At 37.1% G+C, this 21450-nt stretch overlaps 1 protein-coding gene across 5 annotated transcripts in view; it reads right to left on the bottom strand.

The window, feature by feature from the left end:
- Positions 1-21450, bottom strand: part of WDR7 (WD repeat domain 7) — a 365960-nt gene that overhangs the window by 322947 nt on the left and 21563 nt on the right. For all 5 annotated transcript variants that reach the window (XM_060118461.1, XM_060118464.1, XM_060118462.1 and 2 more), the window contains 6 exons: positions 16783-16889; positions 15139-15217; positions 11488-11662; positions 4969-5045; positions 3989-4108; positions 46-191 (listed from right to left, as the gene is read on the bottom strand). In XM_060118461.1, the coding sequence (XP_059974444.1) occupies positions 46-191; positions 3989-4108; positions 4969-5045; positions 11488-11662; positions 15139-15217; positions 16783-16889 (704 nt within the window). The remainder of the gene's footprint in view (positions 1-45; positions 192-3988; positions 4109-4968; positions 5046-11487; positions 11663-15138; positions 15218-16782; positions 16890-21450) is intronic.

The raw sequence follows: 21450 nt of genomic DNA, 5'->3' as shown, positions 1-21450 counted from the left end.
AATCTTTTGCTTTCAATTAAAGTCCTAACATTATTTATTGAATACCTGGCAGGTAGTTTGTAAATATAACTTTGCCCATTTTCAGTCCAAATGATGACTTTATCTGCCGAGACAAAGTCACCTCCAGTCCATGTCTGTCCATTTTCACTCGGACCCGAGCACAACAGGGAGTAGTCCCCAGCATCAAATACCTAGGAGGAATAAGAGATTCTCAATTGTTTTAAAAACCATGAAACAAAATAAGACAATTTAACCATATTAAAACTGACAACTTCTTTTTGGCAGTAACTGTCTGAGAAAGTCATGCTGGTGGGTTGCAATACCATCTACATGTTGTTTTCGTATGCATTTCCCTGATGATTAATGAAACTGAACACCTTTCTACACATTTACTGGCCACCTGGCTTTCCTCGCTTGTGAAATGTTTTTGTTCGTTTTCCTACTGGGTTGTCGGTGTTTTTCTTCTTGACCTGTAGAAGTTGTTTTTTATCAATAATAGACGAGTCTCTCATCATAGTGTACACCATAGCTATCTTCCCTCACTCTGTGGGTTGTCTTTTTTTTTTAAAAAAAACATCTTTACTGGAGTATAATTGCTTCACAACACCGTGTTAGTTTCTGTTGCACAACAAAGCAAATCAGCCATATGCATACACATGTCCCCATATCCCCTCTCTCTTAAGCCTCCTTCCCTGTGCTATGCTGCTGCTTCCCACCAGCCAACTATTTTACATTCCGTAGTGTATATACGTCGATGCTACTCTCACTTCACCCCAGCTTCACCCTCCTACCCCATGTCATCGAGTCCATTCTCTATGTCTACCTCTTTATTCCTGCCCTGCAACTAGGTTCATCAGTACCATGAACTCCAAATGGATTAAAGACTTAAATGTAAGACCAGATACTATAAAACTCTTAGAGGAAAACATAGGAAAAACACTCTTTGCCATAAACCACAGCAAGATCTTTTTTGACCCACCTGCTAGAGTAACGGAAATAAAAACAAATATTAAAAAATGGGACTTAATTAAACTTAAAAGCTTTTGCACAGCAAAAGAAACCATTAACAAGACAAAGAGACAACCCTCAGAATGGGAGAAAAAAATTTTTTTTAGATTCCATATATATGTGTGTTACCATACGGTATTTCTTTTTCTCTTTCTGACTTACTTCACTCTGTATGACAGACTCTAGGTCCATCCACCTCACTACAAATAACTCAATTTCGTTTCTTTTTATGGCTGAGTAATATTCCATTGTATGTATGTGCCACATCTTCTTTATCCATTCATCTGTCAATGGACACTTAGATTGCTTCCATGTACTGGCTATTGTAAACAGAGCTGCAATGAACATTGTGGTACATGACTCTTTTTGAATTATGGTTTTCTCAGGGTATATGCCCAGCAGTGGGACTGCTGTGTCATATGGTAGTTCTATTTTTAGTTTTTTTAAGGAACCTCCATACTATTTTCCACAGTGGTTGTATCAATTTATATTCCCACCAACAGTGTAGGAGGGTTCCGTTTTCAACACACCCTTTCCAGCATTTATTGTTTCTAGCTTTTTTGATAATGGCCATTCTGACCTGTGTGAGGTGATACCTCATTGTAGTTTTGATTTGCATTTCTCTAATAATTAGTGATGTTGAGCATCTTTTCATGTGCCTCTTGGCCATCTGTATGCCTCCCTTGTGAAATGTCTATTTAGGTCTTCTGCCCATTTTTTAACTGGATTGTTTGGGTTTTTTTGATATTGAGCTCCATGAGCTGTTTGTATATTTTGGAGATTAATCCTTTGTCTGTTGTTTCATTTGCAAATATTTTCTCCCATTCTGAGGGTTGTCTCTTTGTCTTGTTAATGGTTTCTTTTGCTGTGCAAAAGCTTTTAAGTTTAATTAAGTCCCATTTTTTAATATTTGTTTTTATTTCCGTTACTCTAGCAGGTGGGTCAAAAAAGATCTTGCTGTGGTTTATGGCAAAGAGTGTTTTTCCTATGTTTTCCTCTAAGAGTTTTATAGTATCTGGTCTTACATTTAAGTCTTTAATCCATTTGGAGTTTATTTTTGTGTATGGTGTTAGGTAGTGTTCTAATTTCATTCTTTTACATGTAGTTGTCCAGTTTTCCCAGCACCACTTATTGAAGCAGCTGTCTTTTCTCCATTGTATGTTCTTGCCTCCTTTGTCGTAAATTAGGTGCCCATGTGTGCGTGGGTTTATCTCTGGGCATTCTATCCTGTACCATTGATCTGGTCTTTTCACTCTTGTGTGTGCACTTAAGAGAAGGCTGATCTCACATGATTATAAAATGCTGACAATGGGCACACAAGAAACTGGTATTAGCTACTGCCTCTGGGGAGGGGAAGGGAAGTACCCTGGGGGAAAAGGGTGTATGTTTTTCACTGTATCCTCCTGCACTTTGTTTTACTTCTCTTTGGATGTGTTTTAAGTTTTAAGACAAAGGAAGGATCCCATATGGCCTACTACAACTAAGCAGCTGCTAGCTTTTCTTCTCTAATCTTATTCCCAAACAACAGTCATATGGCAAGGCTGTCCACTCTGAGACAGGATAGCACAGTAGTAATGACAGCAGCTGCTGCAGTCAGGCTGCCTGAGTTGTATAATCTTAGTCACTTGTACAACCACCACCACTTGTATAACCTTAGCCAAGTTATTTATCCCCCCTACGTCTCAGTTGCCTCATCTGCGAAATGGGCAAAGCCACAATCCCTGCCGTGGCAGGCGGCCTCTAAAATGGCCCCACCGATCCCTGACTCCTGGTAGTATTAGGATCCTCAGGTAATCCTCTCCCTTGAGTACAGGTGGCATTTTGTGACGGTTTCTAGAGAACTGAATGTGGCAGAGGTAATGGGATCTCAGCTCTAAGATTAGGTGGGTCTTGGCTACACCTTCTCTTACTCACTTTTTTTTTTTTTTTTTGGCCACATTGTGCAGCATGTGCGGCATCTTAGTTCCCCGGCCACGGGTTGAACCTGTGCCCCCTGAATTGGGAGCATGAAGTCTTAACCACAGGACCACCAGGGAAGTCCCTCTTGCTCACTTATTCTGAGGAAGGGCAGCTCCTGTGTTGTGAGCTGTCCTAAGGGAGAGGCCCACGTGGCAAAGAACTAAGGTCTCCAGCCAACAGTCAGTAGGACCTGAGGCCTGTCAACCACCAGGTGAGTAAGTTTGGAAGCAGACCCTCTCCTAGGTGAGCCTTGGGATGAGGCAGTCATCCCGGTCGAAACCTTCATCACAGTCTGCAAGAGACCCTGGGCCAGAGGTACCCAGCCGGACAAGAGGTACCCAGACAAGCCATGCCCAGATTCCTGACCCACAGAAACCCAAATTCCTGACCAAAAACACATGATTCATATTTGTTGTTTTAAGTGACTAACTTTTGAAGTAATCTGTTACGCAGGATTAGATAACTAATATACCACCCCTTGGAGAGTTATTTCCAAATAATACATGGAAAGCTTTGAAAAATATGCTAAGCACAGAGCACAGCAAGTGACCAAAACTTGATGGCTCTTTTTCTATTATGGAAATATTAAAGTCTGGCAATGTGAAAGTAATATATACCTTCCATCATTAGCTCTTCAGTGACAGAAGACCCTGCCAACTCCAAAATGTCAGAAAAGAATGGCAACTGGGATAATAACAACCTACAAAGATACAGCCAACTTGCAGAAAACTCACCACCATTGCCCATGCTGTACTGACAAGACAGTGAAAAATATGGTAGTAAAAGGCAGAAATTAAGATCAATAGAACTAACAACCATTAACTGAAGCATTCTATGAACCCAAACGAAAAAGACAACTATATACAGCCAAATTCCATACCTCAAAATATGATATCAAAATCAGACCAAATGTTTCAAACCTCTAACACCAAGCTCTGCCTTACAATTATCTTTGGAAGTCTGATAAACCAATATCATGAAGGGCAAAAATACAATTTCTTACTTATGTAGTTTATCTTACCCTCCAATACTTGGAGCACACAACCAGAAGCGACCTCTGTGTGAATGCACAAAAAGAGATGCTTTGGCAATTCTGACAATAAATTGGTTTGGATTCCTCTTCAAATATTGGCTCAGTATCCTGAAAAGAGAAAGATCTGTAAAACTTTAGGATTGGCTGGGTCATCAGTTGAAATTATCACACAATGATACAGAAAACAAAATGAAATAATTGTTCGAAAGAATTGATATGTTCATCAATTTAGCCCCTCACGTGAGAATCAAGGTAGTAAACAGCAGCAAAGATATACTCTAAACTCATCTGGGTACAACATCTTTGCTACAAAGCTACTTAAGATTAAAATACTAATGTTGAGTCAGAGGATCATCACTGCCAAAGACAGATGACAAAAATTTGAGTCAATCCTAATTTTTACAGTTACATGTGCTTGTAGGTTAAAAAAAAAAACAACAACTCATCAATTCCTGCACTTTCTCCCAGATTCAATGTCTAAAAATTCCCTAACTGAAGAGATTACTATCTATAGTGCCAGAAAATTGATCTGCCTTTCTTATTGCTGAAAAGTAACAAGGAATTCAAGTCCAAAGAACTCAGAGGACTAAAACTTGCTTTATACCTTCTTTGTGGTGGTTTCCTTTATTTTTTCCCCTCAAGCAAACTACCTTTTAACTTCAAATTTAAACAGAAGCAGTTGAGGAAAATCCTCTTCTGTGTTTCTCTACTTCACATCCTGCACAGCATGTTTCTCTGCTTTGCATCCTTGATAAGGCAGATATCTACCCTCAAAAGGGAAAAAAAATAATTTACGTACAGAGAGAGCATACTAGGGGACTCTTCTATACTATGTCAACAAGACTATTGAAAAGAATAGCTTTTTCCTTCTTCTTTAAGTAAAAAAGAGAAGGGGCTTATCATGACTAAAATGTAAGACTCCATAAGAACAGAAACAGAGAACTGACTTCCAGCCTCATTTGTCTCACCTGCAGGCCACTTATTTCCGAGGTAACAATCCACACCTTCAAGATGCCTGTCACTGAGAGCGCCACCACGGTGTCCTCTACACCGAGAAGGAAAAAGAAGCCAATTACAAGCCAATTACAAGCACAACATTTCTAAACAATAATATGGTTACAACAGTGACATGGACCATGGTATGCTTTTTTTTTTTTTCTTCCATCACCCTCCCTAGCCCACCCCACCCCTCTAGTTGGTCACAAAGCACCGAGCTGATCTCCTTGTGCTATGCAGTTGCTTCCCCCTAGTTTTCTCAGGGTATATGCCCAGTAGTGGGATTGCTGGGTTGTATGGTAGTTCTATTTTTAGTTTTTTAAGGAGCCTCCATACTGTTCTCCATAGTGGCTGTATCAATTTACATTCCCACCAACAGTGCAAGAGGGTTCCCTTTTCTCCACCCTCTCCAGCATATATTGTTTCTAGATTTTTTGATGATGGCCATTCTGACCGGTGTGAGATGATAACTCACTGTAGTTTTGACTTGCATTTCTCTAATGATTAGTGATGTTGAGCATTCTTTCATGTGTTTGTTGGCAATCTGTATACCTTCTTTGGAGAAAAGCCTATTTAGGTCTTCTGCCCATTTTTGGATTGGGTTGTTTGTTTTTTTTGATATTGAGCTGCATGAGTTCCTTCTATGTTGTGGAGATTAATCCTTTGTCCGTTGCTTCATTTGCAAATATTTTCTCCCATTCTGAGGGTTGTCTTTTTGTCTTGTTTATGGTTTCCTTTGCTGTGTAAAAGCTGTGAAGTTTCATTAGGTCCCATTTGTTTATTTTTATTTCCATTACTGTAGGAGGTGGATCAAAAAAGATCTTGCTGTGATTTATATCAAAGAGTGTTCTTCCTATGTTTTCCTCTAAGAGTTTTATAGTGTCCGCTCTTACATTTAGGTCTCAAATCCATTTTGAGTTTATTTTTGTGTATGGTGTTAGGGAGTGTTCCAATTTCATTCTTTTACATGTAGCTTTCCAGTTTTCCCAGAACCACTTATGAAGAGGCTGTCTTTTCTCCACTGTATATTCTTGCCTCCTTTATCAAAGATAAGGTGACCATATGTGCATGGGTTTATCTCTGGGCTTTCTATCTTGTTCCATTGATCTAATATTTCTGTTTCTGTGCCAGTACCATACTGTCTTGATTACTGTAGCTTTGTAGTATAGTCTGAAGTCAGGGAGCCTGATTCCTCCAGCTCCGTTTTTCTCTCTCAAGATTGCTTTGGCTATTCGGGGTCTTTTGTGTTTCCATACAAATTGAGAAATTTTTTCTTGTAGTTCTGTGAAAAATGCCAGTGGTGGTTTGATAGGGATTGCATTGAATCTGTAGATTGCTTTGGGTAGTAGAGTCATTTTCACAATGTTGATTCTTCTAATCCAAGAACATGGTATATCTCTCCATCTATTTGTATCATATTTAATTTCTTTCATCAGTATCTTATAATTTTCTGCATGCAGGTCTTTTGTCTCCTTAGGTAGGTTTATTCCTAGATATTTTATTCTTTTTGTTGCAATGGTAAATGGGAGTGTTTTCTTAATTTCACCTTCAGATTTTTCATCATTAGTGTACAGGAATGTAAGAGATTTCTGTGCATTCATTTTGTATCCTGATACTTTACCAAATTCATTGATTAGCTCTAGTAGTTTTCTGGTAGCATCTTTAGGATTCTCTATGTATAGTATCATGTCATCTGCAAACAGTGACAGCTTTACTTCTTCTTTTCCCATTTGGATTCCTTTTATTTCTTTTTCTTCTCTGAGTGCTGTGGCTAAAACTTCCAAAACTATGTTGAATAATAGTGGTGAGAGTGGGCAACCTTGTCTTGTTCCTGATCTGAGTGGAAATGGTTTCAGTTTTTCACCATTGAGGATGATGTTGGCTGTGGGTTTGTCATATGTGGCCTTTATTATGTTGAGGAAAGTTCCCTCTATGCCTACTTTCTGCAGGGTTTTTATCATAAATGGGTGTTGAATTTTGTCAAAAGCTTTCTCTGCATCTATTGAGATGATCATATGGTTTTTCTCATTCAGTTTGTTAATATGGTGTATCACATTGATTGATTTGCGTATATTGAAGAAGTCTTGCATTCCTGGGATAAACCCTACTTGATAATAGTGTATGATCCTTTTAATGTGCTGTTGGAGTCTGTTTGCTAATACTTTGTTGAGGATTTTTGCATCTATGTTCATCAGTGATATTGGCCTGTAGTTCTCCTTCTTTGTGACATCTTTGTCTGGTTTTGGCATCAGAGTGATGGTGGCCTCGTAGAATGACTTCGGGAGTGTTCCTCCCTCTGCTTTATTTTGGAAGAGTTTGAGAAGGATAGGTGTTAGCTCTTCTCTAAATGTTTGATAGAATTTGCCTGTGAAGCCATCTGGTCCTGGGCTTTTGTTTGTTGGAAGATTTTTAATCACGCTTTCAATTTCAGTGCTTGTGATTGGTCTGTTCATATTTTCTATTTCTTCCTGGTTCAGTCTCGGAAGGTTGTTCATTTCTAAGAATTTGTCCAATTTGTCCATTTCTTCCAGGTTGTCCGTTTTATTGGCATATAGTTGCTTATAGTGATCTCTCATGATCCTTTGTATTTCTGCAGTGTCAGTTGTTTCTTCTCCTTTTTCATTTCTAATTCTATTGATTTGAGTCTTCTCCCTTTTTTTGTTGATAAGTCTGGCTAATGGTTTATCAATTTTATCTTCTCAAAGAACCAGCTTTTAGTTTTATTGATATTTGCTATCATTTCCTTCATTTCTTTTTCATTTATTTCTGATCTCATCTTTATGATTTCTTTCCTTCTGCTAACTTTGGGGGTTTTTTGTCCTTCTTTCTCTAATTGTTTTAGGTGTAAGGTTAGGTTGTTTATTTGAGATGTTTCTTGTTTAAGGTAGGATTGTAGTGCTATAAACTTCCCTCTTAGAACTGCTTTTGCTGCATCCCATAGGTTTGGGTTGTTGTGTTTTCATTTGTCATTTGTTTCTAGGGTTTTTTTTATTTCCTCTTTGATTTCTTCAGTGATCCCTTGCTTATTAAGTAGTGTGTTGTTTAGCCTCCATGTGTTTGTATTTCTTACAGATTTTTTCCTGTAATTGATATCTAGTCTCATAGCATTGTGGTCGGGAAAGATACTTGATACGATTTCAATTTTCTTAAATTTACCAAGGCTTGATCTGTGACCCAAGATATGATCTATCCTGGAGAATGTTCCATGAGCACTTGAGAAGAATGTGTATTTTGTTGTTTTTGGATGGAATGTCCTATAAATAACAATTAAGTCCATCTTGTTTAATGTATCATTTAAAACTTGTGTTTCCTTATTTATTTTCACTTTGGATGATCTGTCCATTGGTGAAAAGTGGGGTGTTAAAGTCCCCTACTATGATTGTGTTACTGTCAATTTCCCCTTTTATGGCTGTTAGTATTTTCCTTATGTATTGAGGTGCTCCTATGTTGGGTACATAAATATTTACAATTGCTACATCTTCTTCTTGGTTGGATCCCTTGATCATTATGTAGTGTCCTTTGTCTCTTGTAATAGTCTTTGTTTTAAAGTCTATTTTGTCTGATACGGGAATTGCTACTCCAGCTTTCTTTTGATTTCCATTTGCATGGAGTATCTTTTTCCACCCCCTCACTTTCAGTCTGTATGTGTCCCTAGGTCTGAAGTGGGTCTCTTGTAGACAGCATATATATGGGTCTTGTTTTTGTATCCATTCAGCCCATCTATGTCTTTTCGTTGGGGCATTTAATCCATTTACATTTAAGGTAATTATCGATATGTATGTTCCTATTACCATTTTCTTAATTGTTTTGGGTTTATTATTGTAGGTCTTTTCCTTCTCTTGTGTTTCCTGCCTAGAGAAGTTCCTTTAGCATTTGTTGTAAAGCTGGTTTGGTGGTGCTGAATTCTCTTAGCTTTTGCTTGTCTGTAAAGGTTTTAATTTCTCCGTCAAATCTGAATGAGGTCCTTGCTGGGTAGAGTAATCCTGGTTGTAGTTTCTTCTCCTTTATCACTTTAAATATGCCCTGCCACTCCCTTCTGGCTTGCAGAATTTCTGCTAAAAGATCAGCTGTTAACCTTATGGGGATTCCCTTATGTGGTGTGCTTTAATGAAATTAAATAACAGCATGTTTTACAATTAGCATGCAAACCTAATTCTATATTTTATGAAATAACAGGGAACAGATTTCAAAACAGGTTAATGAAGATGATCAAAAAATTTGGAGTTCAAGGAAAAGGTTTTTTTTTAGCTGCTTGATTTATTTCTAACTTACAAGTTTTAATAATTTCAAATATTCTTGATTACTAGGCTAAAATATTACTTTAAAAGTAAAGAATTTTAAGAATTTAAAAAACTAAAAATCAAACACACAACTTTTATTCTTCAAAGTTCACTTTTAGTTATTCATCATGGGGGAGCACAGTCACTTTCTTTCTTCAGGGCACACATTTCCCCCTTCCCCACCTCCCTTGCCCACCATTTTATTGCACACCACACCCTCCATAGGCCATGATCAAGAGAAAGACATGACATGAAACCCAAATTCATCAGCTTCGGGTGAGGGAGCAGTCACAGCACGACAGTAATGTTCGTGAATTCTGAGAGGAGGGGCATTAGATAGCAGTCTAATGCAGGCTCCAGAGTGAGGGAGTATGCGTTAAAATCACATTTTCTTCACTAATTAACCAATGAACTGTGCACAACTTAACTAACCTAGCCTAAATTCAATTTGCTTATCTGTAAGCAAATGTAAATGAATAAAGTAACGACAGTACCTACCTCAATGGTCTGTTATGAGAATTAAGACACACCACAGGTATAGCCCTCAACACATCAATAAAAGTTAGTTATTACTGTTATTTAAAAAACAGTGTTTACTACATTTCAATATAAACTTTATTTGTACTGCCTGGCTCCATAGGCAAGGTAAAGCACTGAAATGCACTGATTACAATTCCACAATCTCTGTACAAAGAAGCTAGAACAACTACTCACAAGTCTGTCAATTACTGTAAAAGTACAACATACCAATATATCTAAAATTCTCAAATATCTACACACTAGAATAGGGTAAAGCAGATTAAAAATTGTGTATGTTACCAACATTATAAACTGACAACACTTAGAAATGCATGCACAACACAAAATTTTCCATTAAAGTTACATTCTGTCCTATTCAGACCAGTGTGTACATGTATATTTCACATGTGGATAATTCCCACACACACCTAGATAATGTTTTTTGTACCTATGTACAAACTATTTTTAGAGACCTCATCTAATCTGGGCAGCCTTCCTACTTGCCCTCAAAGCCCCTTCACTGCCTTCAATAATTCTAGCCTCTGTGCTATTTCTCTATCTCATCACATTTCACACCCTGAACTGCCATTTGTTTATATATCATCCTCCCTTACTAGAATTTGAGTCCCTTCAGTAATTCAATCCTTCGTACCTAGAAGACAGTAGGCACTCAGTAAATATCTGCTGAATGGCTGTTGAATAAAAAGCTGATTTCCAACCATAAGAGGTAATAAAGGAAAGCTCCCACGAAACTGAAGGCAGTTCACCAATGGAGGTGGTGTAACACAGTGGTAAAGTAACCGCTCTGGGGTCCATCTGGGCACCAGTAAGCCACAGACTTGCTCTGTGATCTTAAGTAAAGACTCCACCATGCTACACTTCACCCATCTCCGCATCCACACATCCTAAGACAACTGTACCTATCCCACTGGGTGCTGTGAGAACTGTTACCACATGTAATGCTCAGCATGCGCCCGATACTGTGAGCACGCAGTAAATGAAGTCTCACAGCGGTGGCAGTGGTGCTAATTACAGGTCAGCCTTTACAGAAGAGCATACAACTATGAGGCACTTGGGAGGAAAAAAATGCTCCAAAAGAAACATATAGGAATATACATGTTCAGTATTAATTACTGTTCTTGTCCTGAACAATTTTACTTTTGTTCTCACAATTGTTACTGAAAGGTTTCAACAGAAATGAAGAAAACATACTTGTATTTGTTGAGCATCAACTACACACCAAGCACTTACCAGGACCTTTCATTAAATTTAATTGTGTGTAATCTCCTCCATTTTCATCATCTCCACAAAAAATGGAAACACTTCCTATGCCTCCTCAGCAAGTGACAAAACCAGGTCCAAGAAATACACAGATAAACTATAGTTCCTCCTACCATACCTCCAAGGGGTTAAGATATTCTTCTTCCACTTCAGAAAATCACTGACACACTTTAAGACAGCCAGAAACTAGTGATCTATTCCATGGAATGGAGATAATGTAACACTTTAAATCTTAATTCAATCAAAGACTCCTTTATGAAGGTAGAGACAGACCATAAATCATGAGAGAAGTTATTTCTTAAACCTAAGAATATAATATAACAAAGTATATTAATATGTGACACATCATACAACTCTACAGTAAACTAACCATTAAGTCATAGTGTAGACATTCCTAAAGGGCACACTGACCTTGTGTTCGGTGGGATCGAATAATACTCATGGAGCTAATCCAATCTGGAGAAATCTTTGATACTAAGGAGTACAACACCTCAAGGCTGGTGGCATCCACCACGAGGATTTCGGGATAATGGCCATGGCATAGAAGCCTTCCTTCTCTCTGATTTCCAACAGAGAACTGGTAGAACTAAAAGGAAGAAGATTTTTAAATATTCTTTACTTGAGATACTTGATTCACATGGATGCACCAAGCTTATTATGATGCTCAATTTCTCCAGTAATATTTCCAGACATGTACTATATGGTACATATTACATGCGTCTACATATACACATGTCTACACATGTGCCGACATCAAGTTACATTAATATTTCAAAATATCTAACAAAATTATTTTCTTCCTAATATCTTATCTTCCTTTTTGAACTATTTTGGAGCAGAATTCATGATAATTCTTTTTTGTTCTCCTGTAGCATCTAAAACAGGGTTGTTGAATGAATTAATAAAACACCTGAATAAAATCAGCTTCACAAATCAAAGCAAAAGGGTAGCTCACGTGGGTCACAAAAATAATATGAGTTTGAGATGAATGAGAATCAGTGAGTATAGGTTTATGATTACTAGTTATGACCAAATAAAATTTAGAAGCAAGGATGATTCTGTTCAAATATACTCAGAAGTAAATTCTGAGTAATCTAAGTGTGTTATTTTAGATTAGAGTGTGAAACAACCATTATAAACCATTCTCATAGTGCACACTTATACTTTGTGGAAGAAAAATAGAGGAAGACCCAATACAATGGTGTTACTCATGCCAAGGATAACTCAAAAGGATAAGATGAGTTTCCATCAAGCAAAGAGCAGAGAAAGAATGACTCTAAGACCAACAACTTATCAAAGGTTCTGTCTTCCCTTAGCCTCAAAAAAAAGAAAAAGTGACTCTCTTAGTGGAATGATTCTCCTAGAGGATTTTTAGAAGGTAAAGACATCTAGTAACCAGACTACTACTTTCCAAGGGATTGGACCTTATATAAATCACGTGAGGGCAAGCTAGACACCGCACAAGGGGCAATGCTGTAACCACTCCACAACTGGGGAGATAAGTAAGAAACCCAGGTCCAGTCTGCTCCCACACTCATCCACCCACTGCTCAGAGCTCAACGTTGCATGTGAAGGAAGACAATCTTTTCTCAACTATGAAGTTCCCTGCACAAGGAGCACAACTTCTTAAACATAAACACTGAGCATGGAGCACATTAACTAAGTGCAAGGTAGCACCACTAAACCCCAGAGAGGGGTCTAATAAAACATAGACTATCATAGGGGGGACCTCTAGATCTCAGGTTGATCCATAACACATGATCTGGGCTCCCAGGGACTGCCAGGCTCTCGCATGCATATAATGTGACCATAGGTAGCCTTGACCCACAGAAGGGGAGGATGTGTGAAGGAGAAAGGGATGGGGCACGTAAGCAAACTTTGTCAGCGCTCACTCAGCACCAGCCAGGAAAGACATGTGCACTGCAGTCACTAGAGAAGAGCTCTGTCCTGAGGGCAGGGATATTTTATTAGATATGCCTGACTAAATGCCTCTCACTTTTGCTTGAAAGTTATATTCTCAAACCATCTTCCGAATGCTGATTTAGCTTCCAAGACACTTTGATATGGGCAAGAAAGGTGTCCTTAATGGAGAAACAGGTTTTCCAAATATTAAAAAGGGATGCCCCCATGTGATAATTTAATAAGTTGGCACTTCCTTATGATTTCAGTAAGTGCCAATGCCATCAAGGTTCATCATTGCTACACATATAAGAACAACCTGGGGACTTCCCTGGTGGCGCAGTGGTTAAGAATCTGCCTGCCAGTGCAGGGGACACAGGTTCAAGCCCTGGTCCAGGAATATCCCACATGCCATGGAGCAACTAAGCCCGTGCACCACAACTACTGAGCCTGTGCTCTAGAGCCCGTGCGCCACAGCTACTGAGCCCACGTGCCACAACTACTGAGCCCATGCGCCTAAAGCCTGTGCTCCGCAACAAGAGAAGCCACTGCCATGAGAAGCCTGTGCACCGCAACGAAGAGTAGCCCCCGCTCGCCGCAACCAGAGAAAGCACGCGCGCAGCAATGAAGACCCAACGCAGACAAAAATAAATAACTAAATAAACAAAAAATTTTTTTAAAACCTGCTTCTGAACCTGAGAGGGTGAGGATCACCCAGGAAACACCTGTCACACACACTAGTAAATGCCAAAAAGCATCTTCTACTTAGAGATGGCTGCCAATCTAAATACGGAAGGCCTAATACAGGATCTGATAAATAGCAGGCACTGAAAATATATTGAATAAAGATAATTTTTCCTAAAACATAAACCAAAAGTTTTTAAATCATAAAATTATACAACAGTTAAAATATTTATATCCAATGAGTTTGATACTTATATATAATTTTCCAATTAAATTATCTATAAAGTCAATGAATCTAAATGATTTTATTTTCCCTTGTCTCTTTACAAATCTTGATGATTCTTCATATGATAAAAAATAAATAATACAGGCCCTTTAAATAAAAAGTATATGCCGTAACAGCATTGAAGAAGCAACTTTTAAAAGGATTTTGCCAGGGCAATAAGTAGTCACTAAAGATTTATATCACACTAACCATCTGTGAAAATTTTCCTTTGCTTGTCTAACTTGTGTTAGCACAGAAGGTTTTCTTCCTCAACAAATGATTTTACTTGTCTGTTTTAAGGGAGGCAGTATGATATAACAGAAAAAACACAGTCCCTAGAGTCAGATAAAGCTGATTTGGGATCCTAGTGCCAGGAATGACTCACTGTGAGACTGGGGCAAGTCATTTAATCACTCCGGCTATCAGCTTCCTTATACCTAAAAGGATATACTCCTACCTAATTTGTAAGGATGTGGGGAGGCCTAAATGAGAAACCATACAAGAAACACCTATATAATATCTCTTATAAATGTGAGTTCTCTTCTCTTCCCTCTTCTTCCCCACTGAGAACATAAATCACATTTTCTATATACATTGTAATTTCCCAACACTCAACAGAGTAAATGATGAGTAGTTTGAAGCACAAAGAATTTGACAGTTATGAAAGAAGAAGGAAGAATACCAGGAATGTAAGTGAGAAGCTATAAATTCCTGTGCAAATTCCTGTGTAAGCCAGGCATATGAAATGGTCCTTTCTTTTACAGAGTTGTGAAGTCAAAACACGAGCTCAAGAACCAACTGCACAAGCAAGGAAAAGGGTATCAACCCCAAAGTGGATAGTGTCAATCGTGAGTGGAATCACAAAGGCTTTAGCAAGAGAGAATTCCATTATTTAGGATCTAGAACACTTACCCAACCAGTAAAGGGGGTCTCACCTGGGTAACCAGGATAGTCAGAGAGAGCAGAAGCAGCAGTGACAATGGCTTACGTATTACATCTTTCAACGTTCGTCTCCTCTTCTTTGTTTTCCTCCCCCACTACACTGTCTAATGAAAAATACTTTTACTACTCTAATTCTAGTCTTCCTGTCCTATTACCCATCCCCACCCACTTCTCATATAAACATATAGACTCATTGTTTACAAAACATTTTTTCAATTGTACACCTCTAATAAATTGTGCTGACTTGGCCAGTTACAGAAATTGATACTAACCTGTATGCCCGTGTGTGTACAAGCTAATTTTGTAAATTCAATACATCTGCCATCATTCACGTCCCAGAGGCACATCTCTCTATAAAATAAGATAACAGCTGACTTTAAATCTGAGTTTTGGAAGCACTGTTCAACTTTGTCACAGTGGTTTAAAATTAATCTTCCATTAAAACTGACATATTTCTGGAAAAGTATTGATAGTATATAGTCATTATTGCTGTTCATCAAAAATTCTGGTCCTCCCACCCACCATCCTAAACTCCCCTCCCACCTAACCACCCCCACCTTGATCCACATTCTTTCTGGGCACCTGGGAGGACTGCACCTCCTGGTTCCCTTTTAGTTGGTGGAGTCTTGTGAGGAGTTCTGACCAGAACTGAAAGGAGACCCTCCAGAACTCTCCTCCTCTGCCTCTATTCCAGATAGCGGTGGCTCCTTCACCCTCAGACTCAAAGTAAGGAGAATTATGAAGCAGAGTACAGCCCTAAGTGATATATGAAGGGCAAGTGACAAAAACTAGAAATAAACTTTTAATTTAAACCACTGCAATTTTCCATCAGTTATCAGCCTACTGGAAAGCTTAGCACTGCAAAAAGCAAAACTTAAGGTCAACTGAATTCCAAATCTTTGCAAATTCAATAAAATATTCCAGTTTTGATTCCATATTTATTGCAGAAGTTTTATTGCATGCAGACCAAAAGAAAAAAGCTTTATCTCACACTAAAGATACAACATTTGAAATTAGAAATGTCAATATGCCTTGTATTTTAAAGAAGAAAACTTAAGATTTATTTAACAGAAGACAACATTAATAAAATGTAATGATCCTGATATTAGGGTATTCTTTAAGATGCTTTTTCCTATATCTCATATGGTATAAAATTTTCAAAGGAAATTCACCCGATCTGTTTAGAATATTCACTCTAATATGAATTATCCTTTAATTGGCCAAAAGGTACTATATTTTCACCTGCTGCTGCCTTTCAGTTACACAAGGTTCTTTTTAAATTCATAAATTATGAGGAGTGGAAGGGACAAGTTCTTAAGTAATTCTCTTCCAGTTCCCCAACTCCCTCAATAACATATTGTGTAAATATACAATTTTCTAAACACTCTAAAAGTTTTTTCTTCTAATTCCCCACACTCTAGACCCTACAAATACTGTTCAATGAGCTACTTCTCTAAAAGCAAGCTCTATTCTGAGCTTTAGGAATACATGTAGCCATATTAGTGCATTAATGTACATCAGTATAACTGTTTAAACTTTTGCATGGCTTCGTCTTCCAAATTTATGCTAGCCTAGCATCACTGAGGTTTTTTAAAACTCTCAGAGTTCTCGGCCAACTCAATAAACATGCCTTGGGGATTAATGACCATTCTTTAAATTTTATGGTATTCTGAGTTTCTCAAAAGCAAGGCAAAAACATAATCATAAATTACAATAAAATACAAAGTATTATAAAAATCATTAATAAAGATAAAATTCATTTTGAAAACCATATTTCAAATATCTTTATGTTGAAACAACTGAGGCATTTATTTAAAAGAGACACCAAAAGAAAAAAAAAATTCCCTACTTACTAATACAGTGGTACTATTTGCAATACAGACTTATGAGGAGAAAGTGAAAAAGAAAATACTTACCCACTCTCAGATGCGCTCACAATATACTGTTTGTCACTAGAAGCACAAGCTTTAGATAAACAGGTGATTGAAGCTGTGTGACCAAACAACAGTGCTCGAGGATTAACCTAGAAATACACAAATATGTTGATATTCGTACCAAATTTTTTTAAGTAATCATTTCTAGAAATCCTGTTAAATATTCAGTACAATATACAGATACAGATTGAGAAGAACTGCTCAGAACACCAAAAACTAAGAGCTGCAAAACACTGACTCCCACCAATTTAATGCGCACAATCATCCCACCATGTAGTTCTAAAGTCAAAAGTGGAAAACCAAGAGGTGACATTACTTGCCCAATATCATGCAGAGAATGATGGAACCAGGATTTAAAGCAGGGCAGTGTTTAGCACTAAGCTCCAATACACTGAGAAATCAGGTTAAGAATGTGAATGAGTATATAAAATAATTTAACCTCACCTATTTTTAAAATAATACTTTGCATGATTTGAAAGTACATTTAGAGTCTCTAGACCAACATCCCCAAACACAAAAAATAGAGAACAGGTACCCTCCCAAAAGCTGATATCAGTGTTGACTATCAGGAACCAGACTGACCTTCACAGACTAACGATTTAGTGCCATAGTGCCTTATGAAAGGATGGCTTAATACCCACTATTCTAAAATAGTCTAGCAATCAGCCCCCAAATTCATCTACTTTGTACCAAACTGCGTGCTATCATTTCAGGTTACTTCAAGGCCATAAGTAATTTCAGGATATCTTTCTTAAACATTTAATACATACAAATAATATTTGTAACACATGTACAAGACATAAAAAAATACATAACCACATACTCAATACCCAGTTTAAAAAAACAGAATATGATTAATACCTTTAAAGCCCCTTTCATGATATCCATTTTGCCAAGAATCAAAATCACTTTAGCCATATTTTGCATAGTTATAATTAAAAGAAAAATACAATCATTGTTTATGGTTAGAACAGGCCTAGAATGTTTTCTCATACATCCAAAATTTTCTCATACATCCAACCCCATTTCTATACAGAGACTCTGTGTTCCTCCACTGGAAAAAAAAAAAAATGCTCTTGGTCAATTCTTTAATTTCTCCCAAGAAAATCAAATTTACCAATTGTTAGTTTTATTTTCAATGTACATGGCTTTGCTAGAAAATCCCATTTTCAGGCATAATAGAGTGACTAGAACTGACTGTACTCCCACCAAAATCTAGAAAAATGAACAAAAATAATTGAATGAAGTATAAAAATCACATAATCATCTCAATAGAGGCAATAAAAGCATTTGACAAAACTCAGTATCCTTTCATGATTAAAAACTCTCAACAAATTGGGTATAGAAGGAATGTACCCCAACATAATAAAGGCCATATACAACAAGACCACAGATAACATCATATTCAACAGTAAAAAGCTAACAGCCTTTTCTCTAAGATAAAGAACAAGACAAAGATAGCTACTCTTGACATTTCTAATCAACGTAATACTGGAAGTCTTAGCCAGAGCAATTGGGCAAAAAAGTAAACAAACAAAGCATCCAAATTGAAAAGGAAGAAGTAAATTTGTCTCTGTTGTAGGTGACATGATCTTATATGTAGAAGATCCTAAAGACTCCACCAAAAGACTGTTAGAACTAATGAACAAATTCAGAAAAGTTGCATGATACAAAATAAACATACAAAAATCAGTTGTTTCTATAACAACAAGATATCTGACAGAGAAATTAAGAAAGCAATCCCACTTACAATAGCATCAAAAAGAATAAATTACTTAGAAATAAATTTAACCAAGGAGGTGAAACAGCTGTAATCTGAAAATTATAAGACACTAATGAAAGAAATGGAAGAAGAAATAAATAACGTGGGAAAGATATCCCACGTTCTTGGGTTGGAAGAATTAATGTTATTAAAAGGTCCATACTACCCAAAGCAATCTACAGAGTGAATGCAATCCTATCAAAATTCCAATGGTGTTTTTCAGAAATAGAAAAATAGAAAAAATCATGACAAAATTTGTGTGGAACCATAAAAGACACCAAATAGCCAAAGCAATTTTGAGAAAGAACAAAGTTGGAGGCTTCAAACAATGTATTAATATAACTGGAGGAAAAATAAAAATATGGTATATTGTTATATTTATACCTTTTATCTATATCTCACCATATCCCATAAAAATTTATGTCATAGTTATTAACTAATAAACATTTCACACATAATCAGTACAAAGATAATCTGTTCAACATATTCAAAAAACCATCCATCATCAAAGACCACAGTTCAAAAGTGATAGTTATCAAGTTATCAGTGGCAAGGTGTGATGTTTAGAATAAAATTATGTGATGTGTCAGTTCTTAAGAGTAAACACTAACATCAATGTTCCAATCTGGAACTTTGAGGCTACTAGTTCTATAGTCAGCCAACAATCAGCACTCCTTTTTTTTTCCCCCTTTAGCTTTTTTTTTCTTTCTACTACCTGAGATGCTACAATTACATTCATTAAATAAATCCTTACTATGTACAAGCACTGTGATAACTGCTCAATACACATTCCTTCATAGAATTCTTACCACAACCTTGTGTAGTTGGTCCTATTTGAAACATGGCAAGACTTAGGCACCAAATGGTTAAAAATTGCCAAAAGTCACACAGCTAGACACTAACTACAGTAGCCAAGATTGAAGCCAACTTCACCCACCTGCAACATCTGAGCTCTTACCATAATGTTTCACTTCGTTCATTAGGGCCATGTGTTATACTATTCTTTGCAATTATAGTTGTATTCTCTGCAATTACAGCTTTATAGGTAGTCAAAGCATTAAAACACTATACTGTAGACAATACCTGCATTAACAGGTTCCCTCCTTTACTCTTATCACCATCTGTCTAGGTACTCATTAAACTACTGCTTCTGCAATATCTCTCAGATATTTTATTGCCACCATGTTAGGCCAGGCTGCCCTTTTCCACAGGTAAAAGGAGACCAACATATGGATGGCAAAAGTTCTAGCTACAGTTTAGAATCCTTTCCTAACAAAAGAAGGGAAGACACCATGACCTCAAGAGAAGGTATTTTGTGCCCTCCCCACTCTGTATGTTACATGACTTCTTATTGGTCCTTCATAGGCATAAATGACTGCTATAAAGTACATTAAGAAGGCCCTCCATATGAATCAAAAGACAATAACCAAGCCACTTTTTATTCAGCCTTCTTTTCCCCTGGGTAAATAGTCCAATTCTCTTAATATCTTTCAAAGGATGTATTTCTCTCCTAGTCAGTCTCCTCTCACCCTTTAATCCCTCTTACTTGAATTTAAATAAATATAACATTCTAGTAAAATCCATGCAAAAAATTCAGTAAAAGAATGGTTTCTAAGATCTTACGAGTAAGTCTTATTGCTTGTAATAATTCCAATAAAATGTGGTTGGATTTTGTTCTCCTCATCACTACACTGCTGATTCATATGTAGTTTGCTATCAATCCTGAAGGCATATCACGTTCTACAACACTCATTTCCAAGTCACTTTCCAAACTGTATCCCTAGCCTTGACATGTCATCCAAGTATGTGGATCATTTTTTCAGTTCTAGCAATTCCATGCCTAGGTGAATACCTAGGAGCAACGAAAACATATGTCCACACAAAAACTCACACACAAATGTTCAAAGCAGCATTATTCACTATGGTCAAAAGTAAAAACAACCCAAATGCCCATCAACTGATCAACAGACAAATAAATAGCAGTATACCTACACAATGGAATTTCATTTGGCCATTAAAAGAAATGAAATATTGATACATGCTACAACATGGATGAACCTTGAAACTATTATGCTAAGTGGAAAAAGCCAATCACAAAAGATCACATACTAAATGATTCTATTTACATAAAATGTCCAGAATAGGCAGATCTATAGAGACAGGAAACAGATTTGTGGTTGCCCAGGGGACATGGGGGTATATTGGGAGTAACTGCTACAAAGTACAAGGTTTGCTTCCAAGGTGATGAAAATGTTCTAAAATTGACTGTGATAATGGCTGCACAACTCTGTGAAAAGAGTAAAAAAACATTAAATTGTATACTTTAAAGAGTATATTGTATGGTGTGTAAATTTTTATCTCAATAAGCCTGTTAAAAAAAAATGTTCTCAACTTTCTTGCCTCTACATTCCATGCCAGCTACCACCCCATTCTCTCTGTTTCCCCTTACAGAAAAATTCCTGGGGAGAGTTGTCAGAGATTGGAGGTTAAAATATGGAAAAAGAGAGTCTCTCCACAGACAGCCAGCACCCAGAAGCAGAGCATACTGAGCATTCCACACCAGTAAAGGATGGCAAAAAATACATAGCGACTTTTAAAATAAATATGACAAAATTTACAAACAGTTTTACAAAAAGTTTTGTTCTCTTCAAGACACTGACCTTAGAAGGTACAAATGCTCAAAATTGTTTTTTAATATCTTTTTTGGAAACCTCCTTCAATATGGTTAGAAATTTTCTGAAAAATGTTAAATGTAACATATTAAGCCAGGTAGGATAGCTATTATAATTGAAAATCAAGCCAAAAGCCAGCAGAAGTCAACTCTGATGAATAATGTAAATAATCATTCTGAATACCAATTTTAGTCCAAATATATCTCACAGAAGATA

The sequence above is a fragment of the Mesoplodon densirostris genome, chromosome 15, assembly GCF_025265405.1.
Source record: "Mesoplodon densirostris isolate mMesDen1 chromosome 15, mMesDen1 primary haplotype, whole genome shotgun sequence".
Classification (NCBI taxonomy): domain Eukaryota; kingdom Metazoa; phylum Chordata; class Mammalia; order Artiodactyla; family Ziphiidae; genus Mesoplodon; species Mesoplodon densirostris.
This window is presented reverse-complemented; position numbering and strand designations above follow the sequence as displayed.